At 55.8% G+C, this 19,401-nt stretch overlaps 2 protein-coding genes across 6 annotated transcripts in view; one reads left to right on the top strand and one right to left on the bottom strand.

The window, feature by feature from the left end:
• The window catches only part of LOC111141850 (nuclear receptor coactivator 3), a 138,384-nt gene extending 134,821 nt beyond the window's left edge, over positions 1-3,563 (top strand). For 2 of the 3 annotated variants that reach the window (XM_022494688.1, XM_022494690.1), the window contains one exon: positions 153-1,705. In XM_022494688.1, the coding sequence (XP_022350396.1) occupies positions 153-164 (12 nt within the window). In that variant the 3' untranslated portion in view covers positions 165-1,705. Of the gene's footprint in view, positions 1-152 lie in introns of all 3 variants that reach the window. The other variant, XM_022494687.1, reaches the window with a different exon arrangement.
• A 493-nt stretch (positions 3,564-4,056) lies between these two features.
• The window catches only part of LOC111141851 (sulfatase 2), a 112,273-nt gene continuing 96,928 nt past the window's right edge, over positions 4,057-19,401 (bottom strand). For all 3 annotated transcript variants that reach the window (XM_022494693.1, XM_022494691.1, XM_022494692.1), the window contains exons 11-21: positions 17,581-17,773; positions 10,456-10,684; positions 10,228-10,324; positions 9,787-9,881; positions 8,885-8,944; positions 8,306-8,475; positions 7,976-8,118; positions 6,809-6,932; positions 6,107-6,140; positions 5,849-5,902; positions 4,057-4,944 (exon numbers count right to left, since the gene is read on the bottom strand). In XM_022494693.1, coding sequence (XP_022350401.1) covers positions 4,914-4,944; positions 5,849-5,902; positions 6,107-6,140; positions 6,809-6,932; positions 7,976-8,118; positions 8,306-8,475; positions 8,885-8,944; positions 9,787-9,881; positions 10,228-10,324; positions 10,456-10,684; positions 17,581-17,773 — 1,230 coding nt within the window. In that variant the 3' untranslated portion in view covers positions 4,057-4,913. The remainder of the gene's footprint in view (positions 4,945-5,848; positions 5,903-6,106; positions 6,141-6,808; positions 6,933-7,975; positions 8,119-8,305; positions 8,476-8,884; positions 8,945-9,786; positions 9,882-10,227; positions 10,325-10,455; positions 10,685-17,580; positions 17,774-19,401) is intronic.

Here is a 19,401-nt window from a genome sequence, read left to right as displayed (position 1 = left end):
GGCTCTAAGGCATTGGGCCATCCCGGTACATTTGGTAATGTGGCATCTAAGGAATCTGAATCCGTCAGCCAGAGGCCCGTTGCAGGCGCTGTGGATTCTTCTGTGTTGTGCACAGCCTGTGTTTTCCTCATGTGTGTTCTGGTTGTTAACAGAAATACTGCTGACATCCTATACCAGGACCTCCAAGGAAGTCACTGTACAAATGACACTGCACTAAGATTCTCGGGAGTGAAGAATCCTCGCCTGCGCACTCAGCTCTGAGGAAAGACCCGGCTTCAGTCTCCGGGAAGGGTATTCCGAGCGATGTCATCTGAGCAGGACTGATCTGAAGCAGATGTGCGATGTCTACCTGTATTTCCCTCCTCCTGTGTATTGTGGAGTTCACGACACTTATCTTTGGCATTCTGCCTCTTAGGGATGGGGTTCTGGAGGGACGGGGTGTGACTGATCCTGAAACTCTGCCCGTACCCCTTCTTTCTGCCTGGTTGTCAGCGTGTTTCGCATCCGTGGGGGCGGGCTGGAAGACCTCGGAGAAGTCCAGAGAGGGGAGGAGGTCTGGTTTCTCTCGTGGCAGTACCCGACGGAGAACACAGTTGCCGAACTTCATGTGTTCTTGTCGTGACCAGATGGTTCTGTGTTCTCACCGGACTCTGTCCCGAGAAGTTGGCCTTTTCTCAATTCTTGTCTTTTAATGATTGTGTTGAGTTGCTCCAGCCCTGTTCTTGGTTGTCCTGGACCTTTCCCTGAGTAAGAAGAACTTCCTCTGTCTTTAATGTCCTGTAATACTTTACCTCTAGGAGATGTCCTTGATGTCACATGGCTTCGTGGAAGGGACAGCGAGATGACAGTATTTAGTTGCAGCAGTAGCAGCTTTTCCCATGCTAACGTGCGGCCGAGTGCACTTTATTTAAAAAGTAATGGATAAATGCAATATTCCTGAGGTCTTGAGGAATGGTAAACCACATTCCCGGTTTTTGTCTGAACTGATCCGTTGGGCAAGGACTATGGTTTTAGTTGTTGTTTGAAGTACTGGTGTCACCCTTTGCCTATATGGTAGAGCAATAATGCTTTTTGAAAATAAATTGCATAAAACCCAAGGCCAGGTACTGCATTCTGAATCAGAATTTCGCAGTGTTTCTGTGAATAGATTTTCTTTTGTAAATACGACCTTTAAGATATTGTATTATGTAAAATATGTATATACCTTTTTTGCAGGTCACAACAACTCATTTTTACAGAGTTTGTGAAGCTAAATATTTAACATTGTTGACTTCAGTAAGCTCAGTGTGGTGAGGCTACACAGAGAAGAGACACCCCCTGAATTTTGAGGCCTGGGGGAGGGGATGGCGATCTGCAAGCGCACCCCCCCGCCATGCTCCAGTGTTAGATGCCTCCCTCTTTTCGATCTCTTAAATGCTTTTTTTAAAAAGATAATTTGTTTAGATGTAGGCATTTTAAATTTGTCTTTTAAATTCCTCTACCAGAACTAAGCACTTTGTTAATTTTAGGGGAAAGAATAGATATGGAGAAATAAACTTTTAAAAAAAGATATCAAGAATTTTAAAAGATCAATTTGATTTAAAAGGAATCTTGGATTTTAAGCGGTCCATAAATTAAATAATAGCAGTTCACGATATTCTGCTTTTAAATCGAATATGTTGCCTCTTCATCCGCTGTAGGAGTGCTCTAAGGTTTTGGTTGCTAGGACCCAAATCCCACATTGAGATCTCGGGAGTAGACCCCTTGATGTGTGGCGTCTAGTGTCTGCTCGGCTGTCTTGTCACTTGGAAGCGGTGCGCTGCTGGTCCCTGAGAGCCGGAGTCGCGTCAGGGGGTTTCTCAGGGAGCTCATCCCCCAGGGCGGCCGGGTGTGCAGCTTCCCAGCTGTGGTCTGGCTGAGCGCGTGCCTTTGCGCTCCCTGCCACTGCCCCTTTCTGCTCTTGCCGGGCTTGGACACTCGTTCTGGTCCGTTGGGAATAGAGAAAAAATTTAATTCCTTTTATCTGGCTTACTTTATTAGCTTCAAATAGTTGAATGAAATTGGGTTTTCAAATATCCGTGAATTTCAAAGGTCTCTGGCTAGCTTTGGTATCAATTTCCTAGCAATAACCGAGAACCAGTTAATTTTTGTTTTATTTCATACATATTTAGCCAATTTTTCTAGGTGTTTCTGAAGGTAAGATCACTTAATTTCTTTGACTTAAGCATAAGTGAAACCCGTATTTCCAGAACCACCTCTGGAATAGATTTGGATTTGACACCCTCTCCCCCACTGCCTGGTTAAAAATAAATCTGAGATTGTAAATCCATCGACTTCCATCACAGTGGCCTGTACTTTTCAGATAACATACCCTCCTGTCTGGAGACAGAGACGTAGCTGAGTCAGTCTCTTGTCTTTTTAGTGTATCTGAACCTTTCCTGTTTAAGTCATGTGTGCGTGGGGAGAAAGAGAATGGTGCTCTTACCTTTCTTGACTTTTAAAAATTATAAACAAAAAACACAAAGTTTTGTGATTCTTTTCCTCAGTCCCAACTCCAGGCTAACTGGAAGGCAGCACCCCCTTTTATATGGAAGAAAAAAGGAGAAACTTTATTATAAGTTTTTATATTTTCTACTTGTTCATTTTATTGGTGCAAACTTAAGAATTTGATTTTCTTTTAATAGATGCCGTCTTTTGAGATAATTTGTTTTTACCTTTATTGCCCTTTTATCTTTTTTGGATACTTCTCTTTGTACTCCTGCTGCCTACCTCTCCCTACTCCCCAACCCCCACTTTTTTAAACCTTGGTATTTCATCTGCTTTTAGAATGTGTGATATTTCCAGTACCTACTTTTTTGCTGAATCCAAAGATATATAAATATAAATATATATATTTTATAAAGATCAAAATGATAATAGAGGAGATACATTTCTTCCTTTAAAAAGCAAATAGAAATTCATTGTTAATGTTCGTATTACGATGCCACTTTTCTAAATTGTGCATCTTGATGGAAAAGGTGTAAATATCAATCACCAGGACTGCTTAGTTAATTGGTATTTAATATCTAGGTGAGTTGGGGGTATGGGGAGGGGAGCATAGAACATACTTGGCTTGCGGTCCTTGAAAGGACTGCCAGGTAAGTTGTCCTTATGCCTCTCCGGTTCCATGAGTTTTGTTCACAAGCGGGGGCGTCCTAGGAGTAAAGCCTGTAGGACAGACAAAACCCCCTGCTTCGGAGGAGCAAGAGCTGCTTTTCAGCTCGAAGGCCAACTGTTTAATGAGCAAGGTGTTTTTTTCTTTCCTTCTTTCTCTGTCTTTCCAGTGTGTGGAATTTCGATGATGGCAATGTCATTCTGAGAGCAATATTTAAAATTCTCAGGAACTGACTTATAGTATTGAGAATGAATTCAGTTTCAGTCAAGTTTACATTAAATGTTTCTTCTAAAAATCTAAAATCATTCTTTACACTGCAAAGAACCCAGACCACATGGGATAACTTAGGAGATGGTTGAGTGGTAAGCTCTGACTGCATTGCAGATCATTTTGGATGTCATTGTAAATAAAGGTTTCTATTTAACATTGATGCCTAAGAGCTTGCTTGTTTCCTTCTTTTCCTTTAAAAAAAAATCCTGATTGGATTAAGGGTAAAGAGGTGGTTAAGGGATCCTGTTTCAAATAATCCTAACAGTGGAAAAGCAGAGAGCTGTTATGCTCGAAGGCGAGCACTTTGGGGGTCCTCTCCACTGTCGGCTCACTGAGAACCGTGGCAGGTTTGGGTGGTGGCCGGGCCCTCCTGTTCCTCCCTCCTGGCCTCTTGACCGCTGTGCTGGCCAGGCCAGGCTAGCGGCGCACAGAGAGGGGCCGGCTCATAGGGTGAATTGCTCTGCAGTCGATTAACATTTTTAAAATGCAGGTCCCTGAAGCTGGGGGGAAGGGGAGACTTACCTGCGAGGTTGCTGAAGTGTGGTGAGTTTTCATTAATTTATACTCCTCTATTCCCCCTTGGGAAAACCTAAGTGTCTCCTTCCAAAAAGGTGTTGACTGCTTTTTTAAAAAAACCAAGCACACCAAAGAACTCCCAAGAACGGCCTTTTACAAAATGTGAAAGGTTACCTCCCACCAACTGCCGGTCGTCGGCTGGGACTTCGAACGTCGCAGGACAGTACTTAGACTACAAAATTTCTTTACAAATACAATTTCGTTAAAACCTGGGACATACATACATGAACTTCATTTTCCTCAGTACTTTAAAAAACATCAGTTCTGGGACAGATGACAAAGGAATACGGGCGGGAACGGCGTCTGGGCAGGAACAGAAATGTCCACAAGCGCGAGGGGTTTTCTTTACACTGGCGCAGCGTTTATTGACACCACCGCTCCTGCAAACCGGGTCTCCGGTCAGATCCCCTACGACTCCCACGCCGCTACGCGCGGAGCCGCCTCTGTGCCGCGGAGTCGCCTCTTCGCAGACGGCCCGCCGCGGCCCCGCGCTGCCGACTCCCGGCCGAGCCCGCGTCGCTGCGCCGCTGTCCCAGCTCCTTCTTTGTGACGAACCGAAAGAAGAAGGGTCTGAAACGGGGGTGTTCTTCCCCTGGGATTTTTAAAAAAGTTCCAGTGCCTTACACCGTTGGGGGAAACTGCCAAGAAAATCTTCCTTTGTAAGCCTCTCCGCGAGGGTTAGTGGTGACTGAGAGGAAAACGCATTTTGTGCAGCTGGTGAGGTACCGTCCAAAGCAAAAGCAGGGGCAAAAATGGACTTCCCGGAGTCCCGCGACTCCCCACGGTCGTCTTCCAGAGCGTGCCATGTTGACGGAGAGCAGGTCCCGTGACTCAGGCCCCCCGCTAGGAGCGCGGGCCCGCCTGAAATCGTGCTCGGTCTTCCCGGTCGGGACGGTCAGATGGCGCTTCTGGTCTGGAGGCCGCCGCGCGCTCCCTAACCTTCCCAGCCTTCCCACAGCTGTCCCCTGCGGAACAAAGCAGACTCCTCTCAGGGCCCCGGAAGCGGCCCCCACGCGCCTCCGCGCTTTGCCCCGGGGGTGTGGCTGCCGGGAGGGAGGACCGCAGCGGCCGAGGAAGGGCCGGCTCCCAGCCAGCCGCCCGACCTCGTCTGCGGCTCGCACTCTGGCCGGCAGAGGTGGCACTGGGGATGTGACCCGGGAGGTGATGCGCTTTAATTCTGGGAGCGCCAAAGAACCGCCCGGCCGGCCGCAAAGCCACAGGAGGTTTGTGTGCACGCAAATAAGGGAGGGCAGAGACCGGAGGCCGCACGGGGCAGGGCACGGGGGGGGGGGGGGTCTGTTTGCCCGGGTGGTAACCGGGTGTCAGAGGAATGGCCGATGTGAGTGGAAAACCGTCACACCGATCTGCAGTCAAATGCTCTTCCCCCGAGCTACACCCGCCCCCACGTCTGTGGGTTTGGATTTGCTCGGTGAGTTCGAGGATTCGAGCCCCATCCCACTGGTTGGTCCCTTTAGCCTAGAGGTGACCCAGGTCACCCCAATCTCAGCCCTTCGGCAGACGCTCTGGCGCCGGAGGGAGACTTGGGGTCGGGGATATTTTGGGAGCCGTTTCAGGAGGTCGCCCTGCTGCTGCCACGGACGGACGGGCTAGCCCTTCTGCAGCCCTCGAGAGGTCTGGCAACGGTACGGTTGACACGCTTCTCAGCCTCTAAGGACTACGCTGGTCTACCAGGCCTCGGTTATGCTACAGGTAACGTCAGACAAGGTGCCGATCTAGGACACGGGAAGCCCTTGCTCCCTGCTGGTGACTCGAACAGACAGGATCACGGAAGCAAGGGCATGCACACAGCAGCTCCGGCAGGAGGCCGCAAGGCAAACCAGATCTCTGTAAATCGGCTCCTCAACTCACAGCGATTTGGAAGAAGGTCTCTTCATTTCTGGCCACTTTCGACGCTGAAACTGCCTAAGTTTGGGGGTATGAAAAAGAGTCTGTTAGCTTCACCCAGAAAGACAAAGAGCCCCCCCGCCCCCCGGGGTGGGTAGTCCAGGCCCCTGGCAGACCAGAGAAAGGGCAGGGCCTCAGCCCGACTCGTGCCCCCTCAGAGGCTGGACCCCGGATGGGCCAGCACAGGGGACGGGCTCAGGCTCTAACAACAGGACCAGATACCTGTATTGCTCGTAGCTTCCTCCATCTTTAAGTCCTAAATGAGACACAAATGAACAAAAGAGAAACAGTTTAAGGGCAAAAATGGCACAAGCAATGACACCTGCTTCGGAACTGCCTTTTTTTTTTCCTGTTTTTGTCATTCATGACATTGACCGTGTCCCCCAGGCCAGATGGAGTGGCTGAATCAGGACGTGAGCGTTCCCAAGACTCACGTAGCCTGGGGGTTGCCCGTACTGCGTGTCACCAGCTGTAGGACCCTGATGTATCCACCCAACAGTGACCTGGGTCACAGTCATGGTGGGGAGGCACATATGGGCAGGGACACCTATACGAAAGAGGACCGGAAGCCATGGGCCCCGAGAGTGGGTCGGCGGGGACATCTGTGGGTGGCTCTCAGCAAGCTTCCTGGAGGATCGGCCGCGTGACCCAGCGAGTGGGCTTCGGAATCAGCCCCCTGTCACGTGACCGCCCGTAAACCCGGACGAGCAGATTCGCCCCCCGGGGATTGTCACAGGGTGATGAGACACTGACTGGGAGACATGTAGCACCGTGACTGACACAGCGTGCTGGGACTTCCGTGAACTTGGTGCACGTTAGGGAGGGGAGCCGCAGCCCCCACTTCAGACAGACCGACCTCCTAAATTCCTTCCTACGGGGCCCGGGCCCTGCTCCCCGCGGCCCCACGCCGCAGCGCCGACTCACCCAGCTCCATGTTCCGCGTCCGGGGGTTGCACTGCTTGTAACCCTTGCAGCTCCTCAGCTCCATGAGCTGCACGTGGAGCTGGTTGAGGACGTCCCTGTCCAGCGTGTTCACTGCGTTCATCAGCTGGGCGGGACAAAGGTCGTCAGCAAGGCGTGTGCGGGCGAGGGGGGGGCACCAGCTTCCCCCAACCAGGGCACTTCCTCCAGGCAGGCTGGGAGCAGGGGTGCTGGAGGCAGTGACCTTTACTCTGCCGGAGCTGGAGCTGGGGACAGTCCGGACTATGTCCTGCCCATGAGCCCCGCCACGGTCTCTCCCACAGGACAGACCGGCCCCAGGTGCCTCCCTTTCCCGACCAGCGGCTCCAGCGCCTCTGTGGCCGCAGCTCCGGACCGTCCCCCACAGCCCCTCGGCGCCTCCTGACCGCAAAGCTGCCACTTGGGGAAGGGGAGGCTCAGGGACCCGGGTTCTTGTCTCCTCTGGGAGCTGCTGGTGGCAAAGCTGCGCGCTCTGCCACCCCCTGGTGTAAAGGACGGAGATAGCCTAAGGGGGGAGAACAGCAGCCTATGTGGCAGCTGAAGACCAAGACTGGGGAGCCGCTGGCATTTAAAAACCAGGTTTCCTATGAAACCACCGCAGGCTTTTCTCGAGACCCGGAAGTCGGACGGAACCAAGGCCAAGGTGCTGGGAAGCTCCAGCGTGGGGGAGCTCCGCGGGGACCAGCCGTTTCAGAAGGGACACACACAGGCCGCTCACTAGAGACTGGGGCTCCTGTCTTACACGTTCTGGGCCCCTGGGCAGGTGTGTGTTCCTATGGTTGTACTCGCAGACACTTGGGTTAGTGCTTGGCATGTCATGATTACTGGCCGTGGCCGGCGTGTCCCCGTAGGCCCCTGAGTGTGCAGGGTTTGGTCTGATCCTAGGGACCCCCAAAACCCTTCAGTTCTAGGAGCCTCCACACTTAGCTTTAAAGCCTGCAGGTGCCCAAGTTAGAGGGAGAGGTGGTATAAGACCCAGACTCCATGTGCTGGAGGACGGCAGCACAGGGGGGCCGAGGGCGCACGGGTCCCTCTCACTTTAGGGGCTCGGGGGAAGCCTGGGCTTGGAAGATGTGCTGTCACTTGCTCAGGGGGCCCCGTCCCCGCTTCTCCAGCCTGGGTTGCGTGTACCTGGTAGGGGTCCGTGTTGAGATCAAAGTACTCCAGGAAGCCCGTGGCGAATTCACAAAAGAGAAAGTTGTGGGTCTCATTGATGGTCCTCATGCACCAGTAGGTGTTGTTGTTGGCGCTGGTGCAGGCGCAGAAGGGCCCCACTGCCAAGGGAAGGGGGTGCGGCGCCCAGTGAGCGGCCCACGGGGGTTCCCGTCTGGGACCCTGGGCCCCCTTCTGTCCCCAGGGCTTGGGAACCCTGCGGCCCTGAGCTAGGGGCCCAGTGGCGGTGGGGTGGTCCCCGTGCAGCCCCGGAGCAGCCCTCCTGCCCGCGCCTGCCCGCTCGCTCACGTGTCCAGAGCGGCGCCGTCTGCCAGTGCTGGTTGTCGTGGGTGAAGCACGTGAGGCCCGGCATGCTGCACGTGTCGTTGTTCTGCAGGCGCTTGAGCAGCTTGCGAAGTTTCTTCTTCCGCTTCTGCTCCCGCAGCAGCCACACCTTGTCCTTCTCCTGCAGGCCCTTCCTAGGGGCACACACGGCCACACCCCTCACACCTCCCCCGGTCCCCACCTGCAGCCTCCTTGGGGTCCGGGCCCCTGAACCTCCGCTCTTCCTGCCTGGCGCCGGGCGCCCTGCCGTGGGGGCTCCCCGAGGCGAAGGACCGCCGACCAAGACCCACTGCTGGTCTGACACGGGGGTGGGGGCGGGGGGGGGGCAGGCCCAGTCTCCTGCGCCGCAGCCGGCTCCCCCAGGCGGCCAGACTCAGCCCCGCCCTGCTTGGTGGGGCGGCAGCAACCCCTCCAGCCACGGGGGGGCGCCGGAGAGCCGCTCAGGGAGTCCAACCCTTCCAAGGCCTACCTCCCAGGGAAGGGCCCGGACCCCTTTCCTTCTCCTGTTTGCCTTAGGTCCCCTGAGCCTTCAACTGCCCTTACCTGAAAGGGTGCAGACTGGAGCCCTTGTGCTTGAGGCGTCCTTTGTGCTGGGTGTGGTAACTGTAACAGAGCCCGCCCCACGGTTCAGAAACTGCTTCTGGGGCAGCTCCTGGGGAGGGGGGGTCGTGCAAACTGCGGTTCCCTGGGACCCCCGGCTCGTTCTCTGGGGCAGTGCTGGGGTGGAAACCATCCCCAGGGAGGCAGCTCCAGCCCGGAGGCGAGCTGGAGGCTCCTGGGTGGGGTTAAGTCAGTGGGACTGGAAGCTGGGCGGGCACCTCTGGGTTGGGGGGGCTACCAGAGCCCTGCCCACCGCATGCGGGCTTGGGGCCAGCCCCTTCTGAGAAGGGAGCACGCTGTCTGGTGCAGGACCCACGGGCCACCTGTGGCTGTTTCCATTTACATCAAACTACGAGTTCAGTTCCCCCGTCACCCCAGCCACATTTCAAGAGCATGAGAGCCACGCGGGGTTGCTGGCTGCCGTGCTGGACGGCGTAGACATGGCCCAGTGCTGGCATCGCAGAAATTTGGCTGGACAGTGAGCCCTGGGCCACAGTTCGCTGAGCTGGTGATGTGGACCTTGGGCCATGTGGGCTGTTCCTGGACAGGCAGTGAGCAGGGCACTTTCCCCTCCTGGGAACCAGACCCCCACGGCTAGAGCCTGCCCTCGTCCACGGTGCAGAAGCGGGACGTCTGGCTGGCTCCTGGGGGGCGGCGGTCTGTGCCCAGCACAGACAACGGGCATGTGAGTTCCTACAGGGTTTCTGGTCTCCCCCTGAGCAAGGAGCTAGGGCTGTACAGATAATGAAAGGAGTCCCGGAGCAGAGGCTCTGTCCCCAGCGGTGTCCCGCAGGAGCACCAGGGGCCTTTCCGGGTGTCCTGGCTGGTCCTTGCTGCCTCCTCACCTGATTTTGTGACAATCACATTCCTCAGGACGCTTTTTCTTCAGGTGACCTCGGACTTCCCGCAGGTTCTTAATTTTGTTCTGCAGGGTTTCGATCTGAGGCAGAGAGCAGGCGAGAAGGCTATGAAACTCTGGGGGGTGGTGGGATGGGGAAGAAGGGACGGCCTGGGGGGCTGGGGGCCTGGCCCTTGCCTGTATCTGGGGCTGCTGAGGGGCCCTGGGATCCCCCTGGCGAAGTGGCCAGGCTCCCGAGGACCAGCTGAGCCCACCGAGGCCTCGTCTCCCCCAGGCTCAGTCCCCAACCACACTGTCCTACCCACCGGCCTGGAAGCGGCCTGATGTCTGAGGATTCCGGGGAGGCCTCGCTGCCCTCCTGGTACGGCTGGTGGCCCTGCTGAGCTCGGGGTGTGTGTGGGGGTGCTCCCGGCCCAGAACCCCTCACCTCATGGTCGATGTGCAGCTTGTGATCTTTCCAGGCCTGCAGGGACTTGTACAGATCCAGGTCGCACTGGACCGTGTCGTTCTCGAGGATGTAGCATCTGCTCGGGAGAAGGGGCCACATGTGCCTCCGAGGGGCCGAGGGAGCCCAGCCAGGGGCCCGAGATGTGAGTGCTCCCCCCACAAGGCCCCGGCTGCCCTCCACACGCCTGCCCTCCTCCGGGATGCTCACCGGTGTGTTACTTTAATGGGGTTGGGGGCTGAGTAGTCCGGAAGGCCTCCAGTGCCACTGAAGTCTCCACCATCCTTGTCATCTGGGTCCTCAGGGGCCCCTGGCCAGTGCCGCTTGCTAAGGTTGCGGGGCTGGGATGTGTCATCCAGGCCTGTGCGGTGTGCCCCGCTGTCCTCCTCGATGGCCACCGAGCGGATGGAGCGGTTCCGGGCATAGCTGGTCTTGTACTCTGTGGGCGTTGGCGGGTGGCTGGGTTAGCGGGGCTGGCTGGGCCGGCTGGGCTCTCTGGGCAGTGGACTACTGGTCCCGAGACTCAAGGGCTCATGAGACCTACCCACCCAGGAAGCAGGACCCAGATGGACCCCAGTGGGAAGAACCACACAGTGATTCAGTTGGGAAAATGCAAGGCCCAGAGCTAAGGAGAGAGTAGCTTGAGATGATCCCTAGAAAGAGCTATGCGTGGACATACATGGTCCATCCATGTGATGGAATGTCCAGCCACAGAGGACCGAGGCCATGATGCACGCTACCATGTTGGTGGGTGTCCGCCTCACGACGCTCTGTGAACGCAGCCAGACACCAGAGATCCCGTGCTGTACGGGTCTATTTGTTCAGAACGTCCAGAGGAGGTAAAGAAACCAAAAACAAGTTCATGGTTGCCATGGGATGGAGAGACAGTGATGGGGTTCCCTTTTGGGGGTGATGGAAGGTTCTGGAAGTAGAGGTGGTAGGTGCACTATACTGTGAATGTAATACATACTTCTGAATTGTAGACTTTAAAATTATAGAAATAGTAAATTTTATGGTGCCTGAATTTCACATCAATAAAAAAAGAAAAAGCGAAAAAAATGGAATGTGGATATAAAATCATTAATAAGGAGATTAAATCGGTAATCAGAAACTTCCCAGTAAACAGAAGTCCAGGACCAGATGGTTTCACTGGTGAATTCTACCAAACATTTAAAGAAGAATTAATACCAGTCCTTCTCAAACTCTTCTAAGAAACAACATTTCCAAACTCATTTCATAGGTCAGCACGACTCTGATATCAAAACCAGACAAGGACACCACCAGAAAAGAAGATTATAGGCCAGTTTCCCTCATGAATGTAACGGCAACACCCCTCAGTAAAAGTATCAGCAAACCGAATTCAGTAATACAGTAAAAGGATCAAACAGCACAATAAAGTGGGATTTATTCCAGGGCTGAGAGGGTGGCCCGCTGTCTACCAGTCAAGCCGTGTGATACACCACGTTTAACCTCATTTTTGAGGGATAAAAATCGTGGGATCATCTCAGTGGATGCAGGAAAAGCAGACAAAATTCAGCACCCATTGATGATAAAAAACCGATCAGGACGAGGTTAATATCCAAAATAGATAAAAACTTACACAACTCAACAGCATAAACCTGAACAATCTGATTTAAAAATGGGCAGAGACTCTGAATAGACATTTTTCTAAAGAAGATATCCAGATGGCCAAAAGGTATATGAAAAGGTGGTCGGGACTGCTCATCATCTGGGAAACGCGCAGCAAAACCTCCATGAGCTACCGCCTCACACCTGTTAGAATGACTGTCATCAAAGGGACAACAATCTGGGGCGCCTGGGTGGCTCAATGGGTTAAGCCTCTGCCTTTGGCTCAGGTCATGGTCTCAGGGTCCTGGGATTGAGCCCCTGGTTGGGCTCCCTGCTCAGCTGGGAGTCTGCTTGTCCCTCTTGTCCTGCTCGTCCCTCTTGTCCTGCTCGTGCGCGCGCTCTCTCTTTCTCTCTTAAATAGCTATGTAAATAAAATCTTAAAAAACAAAACCCAAAAGACCAACATGGATGGACCCAGAGGATATATAATGCTAAGTGAAACAAGTCAGACAGAGAAAAACACCACCTGATCTTACTTACTTGTGTAATCTAAAAATAAACACCCCTCCCCCCCCAAGGCCCCCCCCCAACCCCCGGAGCTCATAGATACAGAGAACAGACTGGTGGCTGCCAGAGGTTCTGGGGGCAGGATTGGGCGAAATGAGTGAAGGGGCTCAAAAGGTACTTCTAGTTATAGAATGACCGAGTCCTGGGGATGCCGTGTATGGGACGGTGACTCTAGCTGATAGGACCGTACTGTGTATTTGAACGTTTCTAAGAGAGACCTTTTAACATTTTTACAATAAATGAATTGTCACTGCACTTGATGGATCATTTTGCAAAGTCTGCAAGTATTATGTCACTATGTTGCACACCCAAGACTAACATGTCAGTTACACCTCGATAAGAAACAAAGTCACGAAAAAACAGCATTAATTTGAACTGGAAAGGAACAAAGCTGGGTAGCACATTCTCCCGCAAAGGAAAGGGAGCAGCTTGCAGGAGGGTCTCTGAGCTTCTCCGTCTGACTGGCCAGCCTGGAGCTGGATGTTCTCCCTGGGGCTGGGCAGGGAGACAGGGCTCAGAGGCATTTTTTCCAGGCTCTACGTCCGCTACTGAAAACCGAGGGCACGCAGGCTAAAGTCAGATCCCACATTTCTTGAAGATCTTCTATATATTAAAAACCAATTTGGATCGAGTTGGTAACATTTGAGAAAGGTGGGGATGGGTGGTCATGTAGCAGATTTCCAGCTTCGGAGGACAGAACCAAAGAGGCACCTGCCCACCCTGGGTCCACGGGCCCGTGCAGTACACCTGGGCAGGGGCTGACCCCGCTCCTTTAGACAGGTGGTCCGTTCTCCTGTTGGCCACAGTCCCCAGCCCTCCCTTCTGTCTTAAAACTCTGCCCCCTTCACTCAGGTCTGGCCCTGCTGTGCAACAAATCTGTAACCCTGCTGGTCTGGTGCATCTTTCTGGAGAAGGGCCTAGAGCCCCGCTCAGCCCACCTTTCTGCTGGGCTCCCAGTGGCCACCAGATGGCGCCCGAGGCCCGCGGATAGGGCTCCCCGGGGGGGTGGGGGGAGGGCCTGCAGAATGTCCCTGGGCAGCAGAATCTGCTCTAGATGCCTCCGCTCCTGGGGCAGGTGTTTGTATCTTTCAGTTCCCAGATCCCTTCTATCAGAGTCACACGGGCCGAAGGCTCCAGGGGCCGAGGCCCAGGAGAGGCATCTCTTAGCAAAACCTTGGGCCAGCTCTCCCCTTGGCTTTTTCCTTCCTGAGTCCAGTCCCCCTGAAGCCACAGTCCCTGGGCCCCTGATACACACAGTGTGAACCGCTGGCTCCGCCGGGTTCCTGCTGCCCCCGTTGTCTTGCTTGCTCAGGAGTCGGAGGCTTCGATCTTCCCACCTCCACGCCCCAGCCATGCACCCAGAGGTCCCCAAGCCCTAGCCTAACGGCCGAATCTTGGCCTCTGTCCGGTTTTGTAAGGAAGCTACCGAGGCCACGGCTCTTTCCTCGCTCCAGTGACAGAATGGAGAAGTCGAGAGACGGTTCAGCCTGCAAAGCCTCAAAGATTTACCCTCTGCTCCTTTACAGATGAGGCTGCCGGGCCCCATGTGAGCCTTTGCCTGGACGTGAAGCCACACTCCTCGCTTTGCTGGTCACCCTTGTGGGCTTTGTTTCCGGGGTCCCAGAGGCGCCCCCGCCAACCTGCGTCCTGGGAATGGAAGGGCCTCATAACCCCGTGGCCGAGAGCGTGGGCTCTGGAATCTGACTGCTCGGGTGCAAATCCCGAGCAAACGTGTGACCCTGGACAATTTGGTTAACGCGAGCAGCTGTGTCCTCATGACGGCGGTCCCTGCCCTGCAGGGCTCTTTGCAGGACGACGTGAACAGAGCTGGTAACTTCTGCAGCCCCTGGAAGCTGGTATCAACCTGTGGTTAGAGGGCACTGGGCAGCTGGGACAGCCGTGTCCGAGGTCCCCAGCGGGGCCCATCCACCCCCCAGGCCTGGAAAACCCTGTGCCCTGCAGCCCGCCTTCTGGGGCTGGGACCCCCAGGGCCTCTGTGTCCCCTCTTCTGGCATCTTCCCACTCCGTTAACTTGCTTACACCTTGTCTCACCCACGGGCCCGATCTGTGTCCCTCTCATTCGACTTTGGAACCTTAGCATTTGGTGCCCAGTCGGGCTGCCGGTTTGTTGGGAGCCCAAGTGAGTAAACGGTGACTGGTGGGGCCCGTCGCCCCATGCTGGGCTGGCCAGCCCTGCCTGGCTTCCTCCCGCCACAGCTGGTGCCCACAGCTGGATCATGGCGGGCTGGGGTCTGAGTGGCTCTGAACCGGGGCTTCTCAACCTCCAAATTGGTGACATCTGTGGGCCCAACAATCCTTTGTTGTGGGAGACTGTCCTGTGCCTTGTGGGATGTTTGCAAGTACCCTCGGCCCCCTCCCACCCGAGGCCAGGAGCAGCCCCCATCACGCGGCTGTGACAAGGAGAGATGTCTCCACAGGGCCAAGTGTCCCCTGGGTGCGGGGTGGGGGTGCTGTGGAGGGGCTGAGAAGCCCTGCTTGGGGCCGGCTGCTCAGAAAGGGGTGGGGATGAACTTGAGGGGGGATGAACGCGGGGCCAGCAGATGAGGCCTGGGCCCCCAGTTCAGCTGTGTGACAGGACTTTCCTGTGCGTCCTAAGGAGGGTCCCCCGCCTTGGTCCCTGTGTTGCCGCGAGGTGTGTCTAAGACAGGACCTTGGTTACAGTGAACTCCCGTGAGCGCTTGGGCGCACTGGGGTCCTGGTTATGTTGGTGCTTTTTCTCTCCTCTGAGTATTAATGGGGGGCGGGGATCTTAGCTGAGTCACAGCTTCTGGTGCCATTCAAAGATCAGGCACCGTGCCGTATGCTGAGGCAAGATGTCGGCTGTGGAATTCAATCTGGAAGCCCGGCTCTGAGCTGGCTAAAGAACATGAGCTTGAAAGTGACTAATGGGCTCGTGAGGCCATATAACGGGGGCCCCCCCACTCGGAAGCACTATCGGAGGCAGCAGGAGCCGGGGTGCTGTGGAGGGAACTCTGACCTGGGCGACACCATGGATGACCCTTGAGGACGTCATGCTGACTGAGGTAAGCCCACCCCACGAGGACACGCACTGCACACTTATTCGGGTCCACACAGTACTCAGACGCCCGGAAACGGCAATACAAGGCTGGTGGCCGGGGCCGGGGGAGGGAGGGGAATGGGGACAGAGTTTCAGTTTTGCAAGATGAGGAGAGCTCTGAGGATGGATGGTGGTGATGGCCGTACAACCACGTGAAGGTGCTTAATGCCCCTGACCTTGCACTTGGAAATAGTTAGAGGGGTGCCCGGGTGGCACGGTCGGTTCGGTGTCCAACTCTTGGTTTCAGCTCAGGTTGTGATGGGACTGGGCCCCACACGGGGCTCTGCGGTCAGCCCAGAGTCTGCTTAAGACTCTCTCCCTCTCCCTCGGCCCCTCCTGCTCAGGCTCTCTTTCTTTCTCTCTCAAATAAATAAATCTTAAAAAAAAAAATTAGGGGCACCTGGGTGGCTCAGACGGTTAAGCATCTGCCTTCAGCTTGGGTCATGATCTCAGGGTCCTGGGATTGAGCCCCCACATTGGGCTGCTTCTCCTCCTCCCTCTAACCTTCTGCTTATTCCTCTCACTCTGTGGCTCAAATGAATAAATAAAATCTTTTAAAAAAATTTAAAAAAGTAGTTAGAATGGTAAACTTTATGTTACATCTATTTCACCACTATTAAGAATGAAAACACCCGGGGCTAAAGTCTCTAATTAGGCTTTGGTTGTCCTTGGGTCCGGGGGCCTGACATGTGGGCGGCATGGGGAACTGCCCGGGTCTGGAGGGGATGCTTCTGGCCTGCAGACTGGGTCTCACCGAGACAGAGGCCTGGCCCCCAGGGGTCTCTGAGCACGTTCCAGGCACAGGTGCATTCTTTCCAGGTGGGGCTGAACCTTGGAATGGGGTCAGGACTTGCCCAGGGTGACAGGAGTTTTGCGGTCGGATCTAGGGGACTTTGAGTCCGCTTTCCCTGTCCGCTGGCTGGCTGTCTGTCTTTCCTCAGCCCCTGCAGGGAGCGAGCCGTGACTTCTTGGATGGCTCCTCACTGGGATGGAGGGTCTGCCCCACTTATCCAAAGTATGGCTGATTCTTGTTATTTGAGGTCATTATGTTTTCTAAAGTCCCCTGAACACTGGGGTAGCTGACAGCATACCACTGCTCCTAGGGGAAATGTGGGGCTCAGTTCCTGCGAGCCTCTGGTCACAGCGTGTTTGTCAACTATCAATACAGAAACTTGTTCTCTGTGTGTTTCGGTTTGAAGATGCCTCATTTAATCGATATCGTGGATCCTTTAACACCGAGCTCCTGGCCGACGGCACTGAGTCTCATGCCTGCGGGAAGCCTACCTAACCCACGTGTCTCCTCCGTGGGGCACATCTCAGCCTTCCTGTGCTTGGGGACACCACATAACACCTCAGCACCAGGCCGAGCAGTGACCTCACTGGGCGAAAGCACAAAAGATGCTCGCGCACAGAACTAGAGCTGAAGCTGGAAGGCAGGACAGACGCTGCCTCGTCTGAGCTCAGCTGGGAGCTAGCGCGTTGCCTGAGTCGGAAATTTCTGCCACTCCACACAGACCGTGAATGACCGAGAAAGCACCTTGACTACTGATTTGGGGGCTACAGGTCAATCACCGCTAGGAAGACAATCAGCAAATAATGAGGAGCGACCATCAGACGGTTCACCCTTCCAGGACCTTCCAGAGCCCGACCTCTTCTTGCACGCATCCATCTGGGCCAAGCACCAAGGCTTCTGCCAGGTCTCCTGGAGGCCACCCAGCTGGCCTCCCCATAGGCCTCCTGCTTCTGCTCCTGCCCCTCACAGTCCAGCCAAGTGGCTGCTGGAGGCTCCCTTGAAAACACCAATCTGACCTTAGCTCCTCTGCTCAAAACTGTCCATTGGCTTCTCATCTCAGAGTAAGGGCCGTGGGGTGCTTGGTGAGGCCCCTGCGCAGTGGACCCCGACCCCTCTCCTTGGCCTCTTCAGCTGCTGCTGGGTGCAGCGCTCAGTGCCTTCGCACATTCTCTTCCCTCTAGCACATTCTCTTCCCGCTTCATCGCTGCCTGGGGCCTGTGGCTGTGTCGCCGCTCCCAGAACATCACCTGGCGCCAGCGACACACGTCTGGGAGGATACGGAGGACCGCGCCCCTCCCGCCCCGTCCTGCCCAGGCCCCGAACTCACTCTTCTTGAAGAGCTTCTTCCGGCGACCCGCCAAGCTGAGCTTGTAGTCGCCCACGTCGCAGGTACACGCCTCGCCGCCCGGCGGGTAGTACTTGGGTACCAGGTTGGAGAGCGCCCCGCCCCCCAGCTGTGCGGGGCCCTTGCACTTGTGCAGCTTCAGCTTCCCGGACGCGTCCTCCACACACTGCCACTTCTGCAAGACACAGCCGGGCCCTCAGGCTCCTGGGCCTCCCTTCACTGTCCCCATCCCGCCCCGAGCCGGCCCCCTCCTCCTGGCCCTCGCAGGGCCGGACACGGGCTCTCGGACAGAGGGATGCACGTCTGCGGTAGGAGGAGCACAGAAGGACGGGTGGGGGGCGGGGCTCAGAGTGGGGGCGGGGCTCACAGCACCCCTCATACCCTGAGGGGTATGGCCTCAGGGGGGGATGAGGGGGATGAGGGGGACGGGTGGCTTGGTCGGCAGGGCCACGGCTGTGTCCTGCCCCTGGGTGACTGCTGGGACTGGAGTCCTGGAGGCCCCAGAGCTGTAGCTGGGCGGCTAGAGACTCCCCAGCGGGTCAGCCCGACCTCTACCTCTAGGGCTCTTTTCTTTTGGGGTGCAGAACAGACTCTGATAATGTTTTGGGGATGCTGATGCCTGCCCCTGGGCTGCCCTGGGGCCTGCCTGACCCCCACTCTGGGCAGGGAGAAAGGTACCACCGGGGGTTCTGAACAATCTAGGGGGACAAAGGCCCCTGGCCCAGCAGCTCACTCTCAGTAGCTTGGAACTGAAATCAGCACCACTACCCCGATCGCCCCAGCATCAGCCCCAGGAGGGCAGGGCTTTCTGTTGGGGACATTCAGGGACATGGCTCCAGGGCCGGGAACCGTGCTCCGCAAGGAAGGGAGCAGTGTAACCCGAAGCTCTTGTCCACAGGCGCAGACCGCTTCTTCCCCGACATGAAGTCCTCCACGCAGGGGGAGGGGGTCTTATGGTCTGGGGGCTGGGGACTGGGGGCTTAAGAACAAATGGGGGTGGGGACCCGGCCCCACGGATGGGCTGGTCCTAAGGCTGAGTCTGGTGATAGGACGGAGCCGTTCGCAGGGAACCCGCGAGAAACCCATCCATCCCGCGCCTGGGCCTGGGAAGCCATGGGCTCGTAGTGAGAAACGGGACAGAAAGGCCTGGCTTTACTCGCACTTAGGGGTGAGGCCCGAGTTGCCCCAGAGGACGCCGGCGGGCACCCCTTGGACGGGGCCCCCTGCCTGCTTTCCTGGCTCTTTGGCCCTGCCCTGCCCTCCCCGCACCCCCTCTCCAGAGCCCACGTCAGAGAAGCCAAGGCAGACTCTACCTGCTCTCTCCAAATACTACGTGGCTGTAATTTTCTTAACACTTCTCTCGAAATCAGCTCACTTTTTAAAACCCTTTTTTTATTTAAAGAGGCAGCTTCCTATTTCTCCTCTGACTGGAAAGCCAGCAGGAAGAGGCTCCTTAAAGTGAATTCAAAGGAACTACCGGGGTATCTGAGGCTGCGAACACCGCACGGGGGCTGCCACCTCCCAGGGAAGGGGGTTGGGGGGGGCTACCGAGGGGCTGAAGCCCCAGAGCGCCAGGGCACTTCTCTGATGGGATCATGATCGAAAAGGGAGCTAAGGAAGGAGTCCCTTTCTGAGCCTCGCCCGGTGTCACCCGGTGTTCCCCACTCAGCAAAACCCCACACCTCGGAGGTCCCCGGCTGGCTGGGTCTGCAGACTGCCCGGCCGAGGGGCAGCCCCGGGGAGGGGACAGCCCGGGGAGGGGAGGGAGGACAGGAGGCCGCCGGGCAGCGGCCACACTTCCTC

This window comes from Enhydra lutris, unplaced genomic scaffold (genome assembly GCF_002288905.1).
Source record: "Enhydra lutris kenyoni isolate GAN:26980312 unplaced genomic scaffold, ASM228890v2 scaffoldscaffold6, whole genome shotgun sequence".
Classification (NCBI taxonomy): Eukaryota; Metazoa; Chordata; class Mammalia; order Carnivora; family Mustelidae; genus Enhydra; species Enhydra lutris.
The sequence above is the reverse complement of the archived record's forward strand: the minus strand, read 5'-3'. Positions and strand labels throughout refer to the sequence as shown.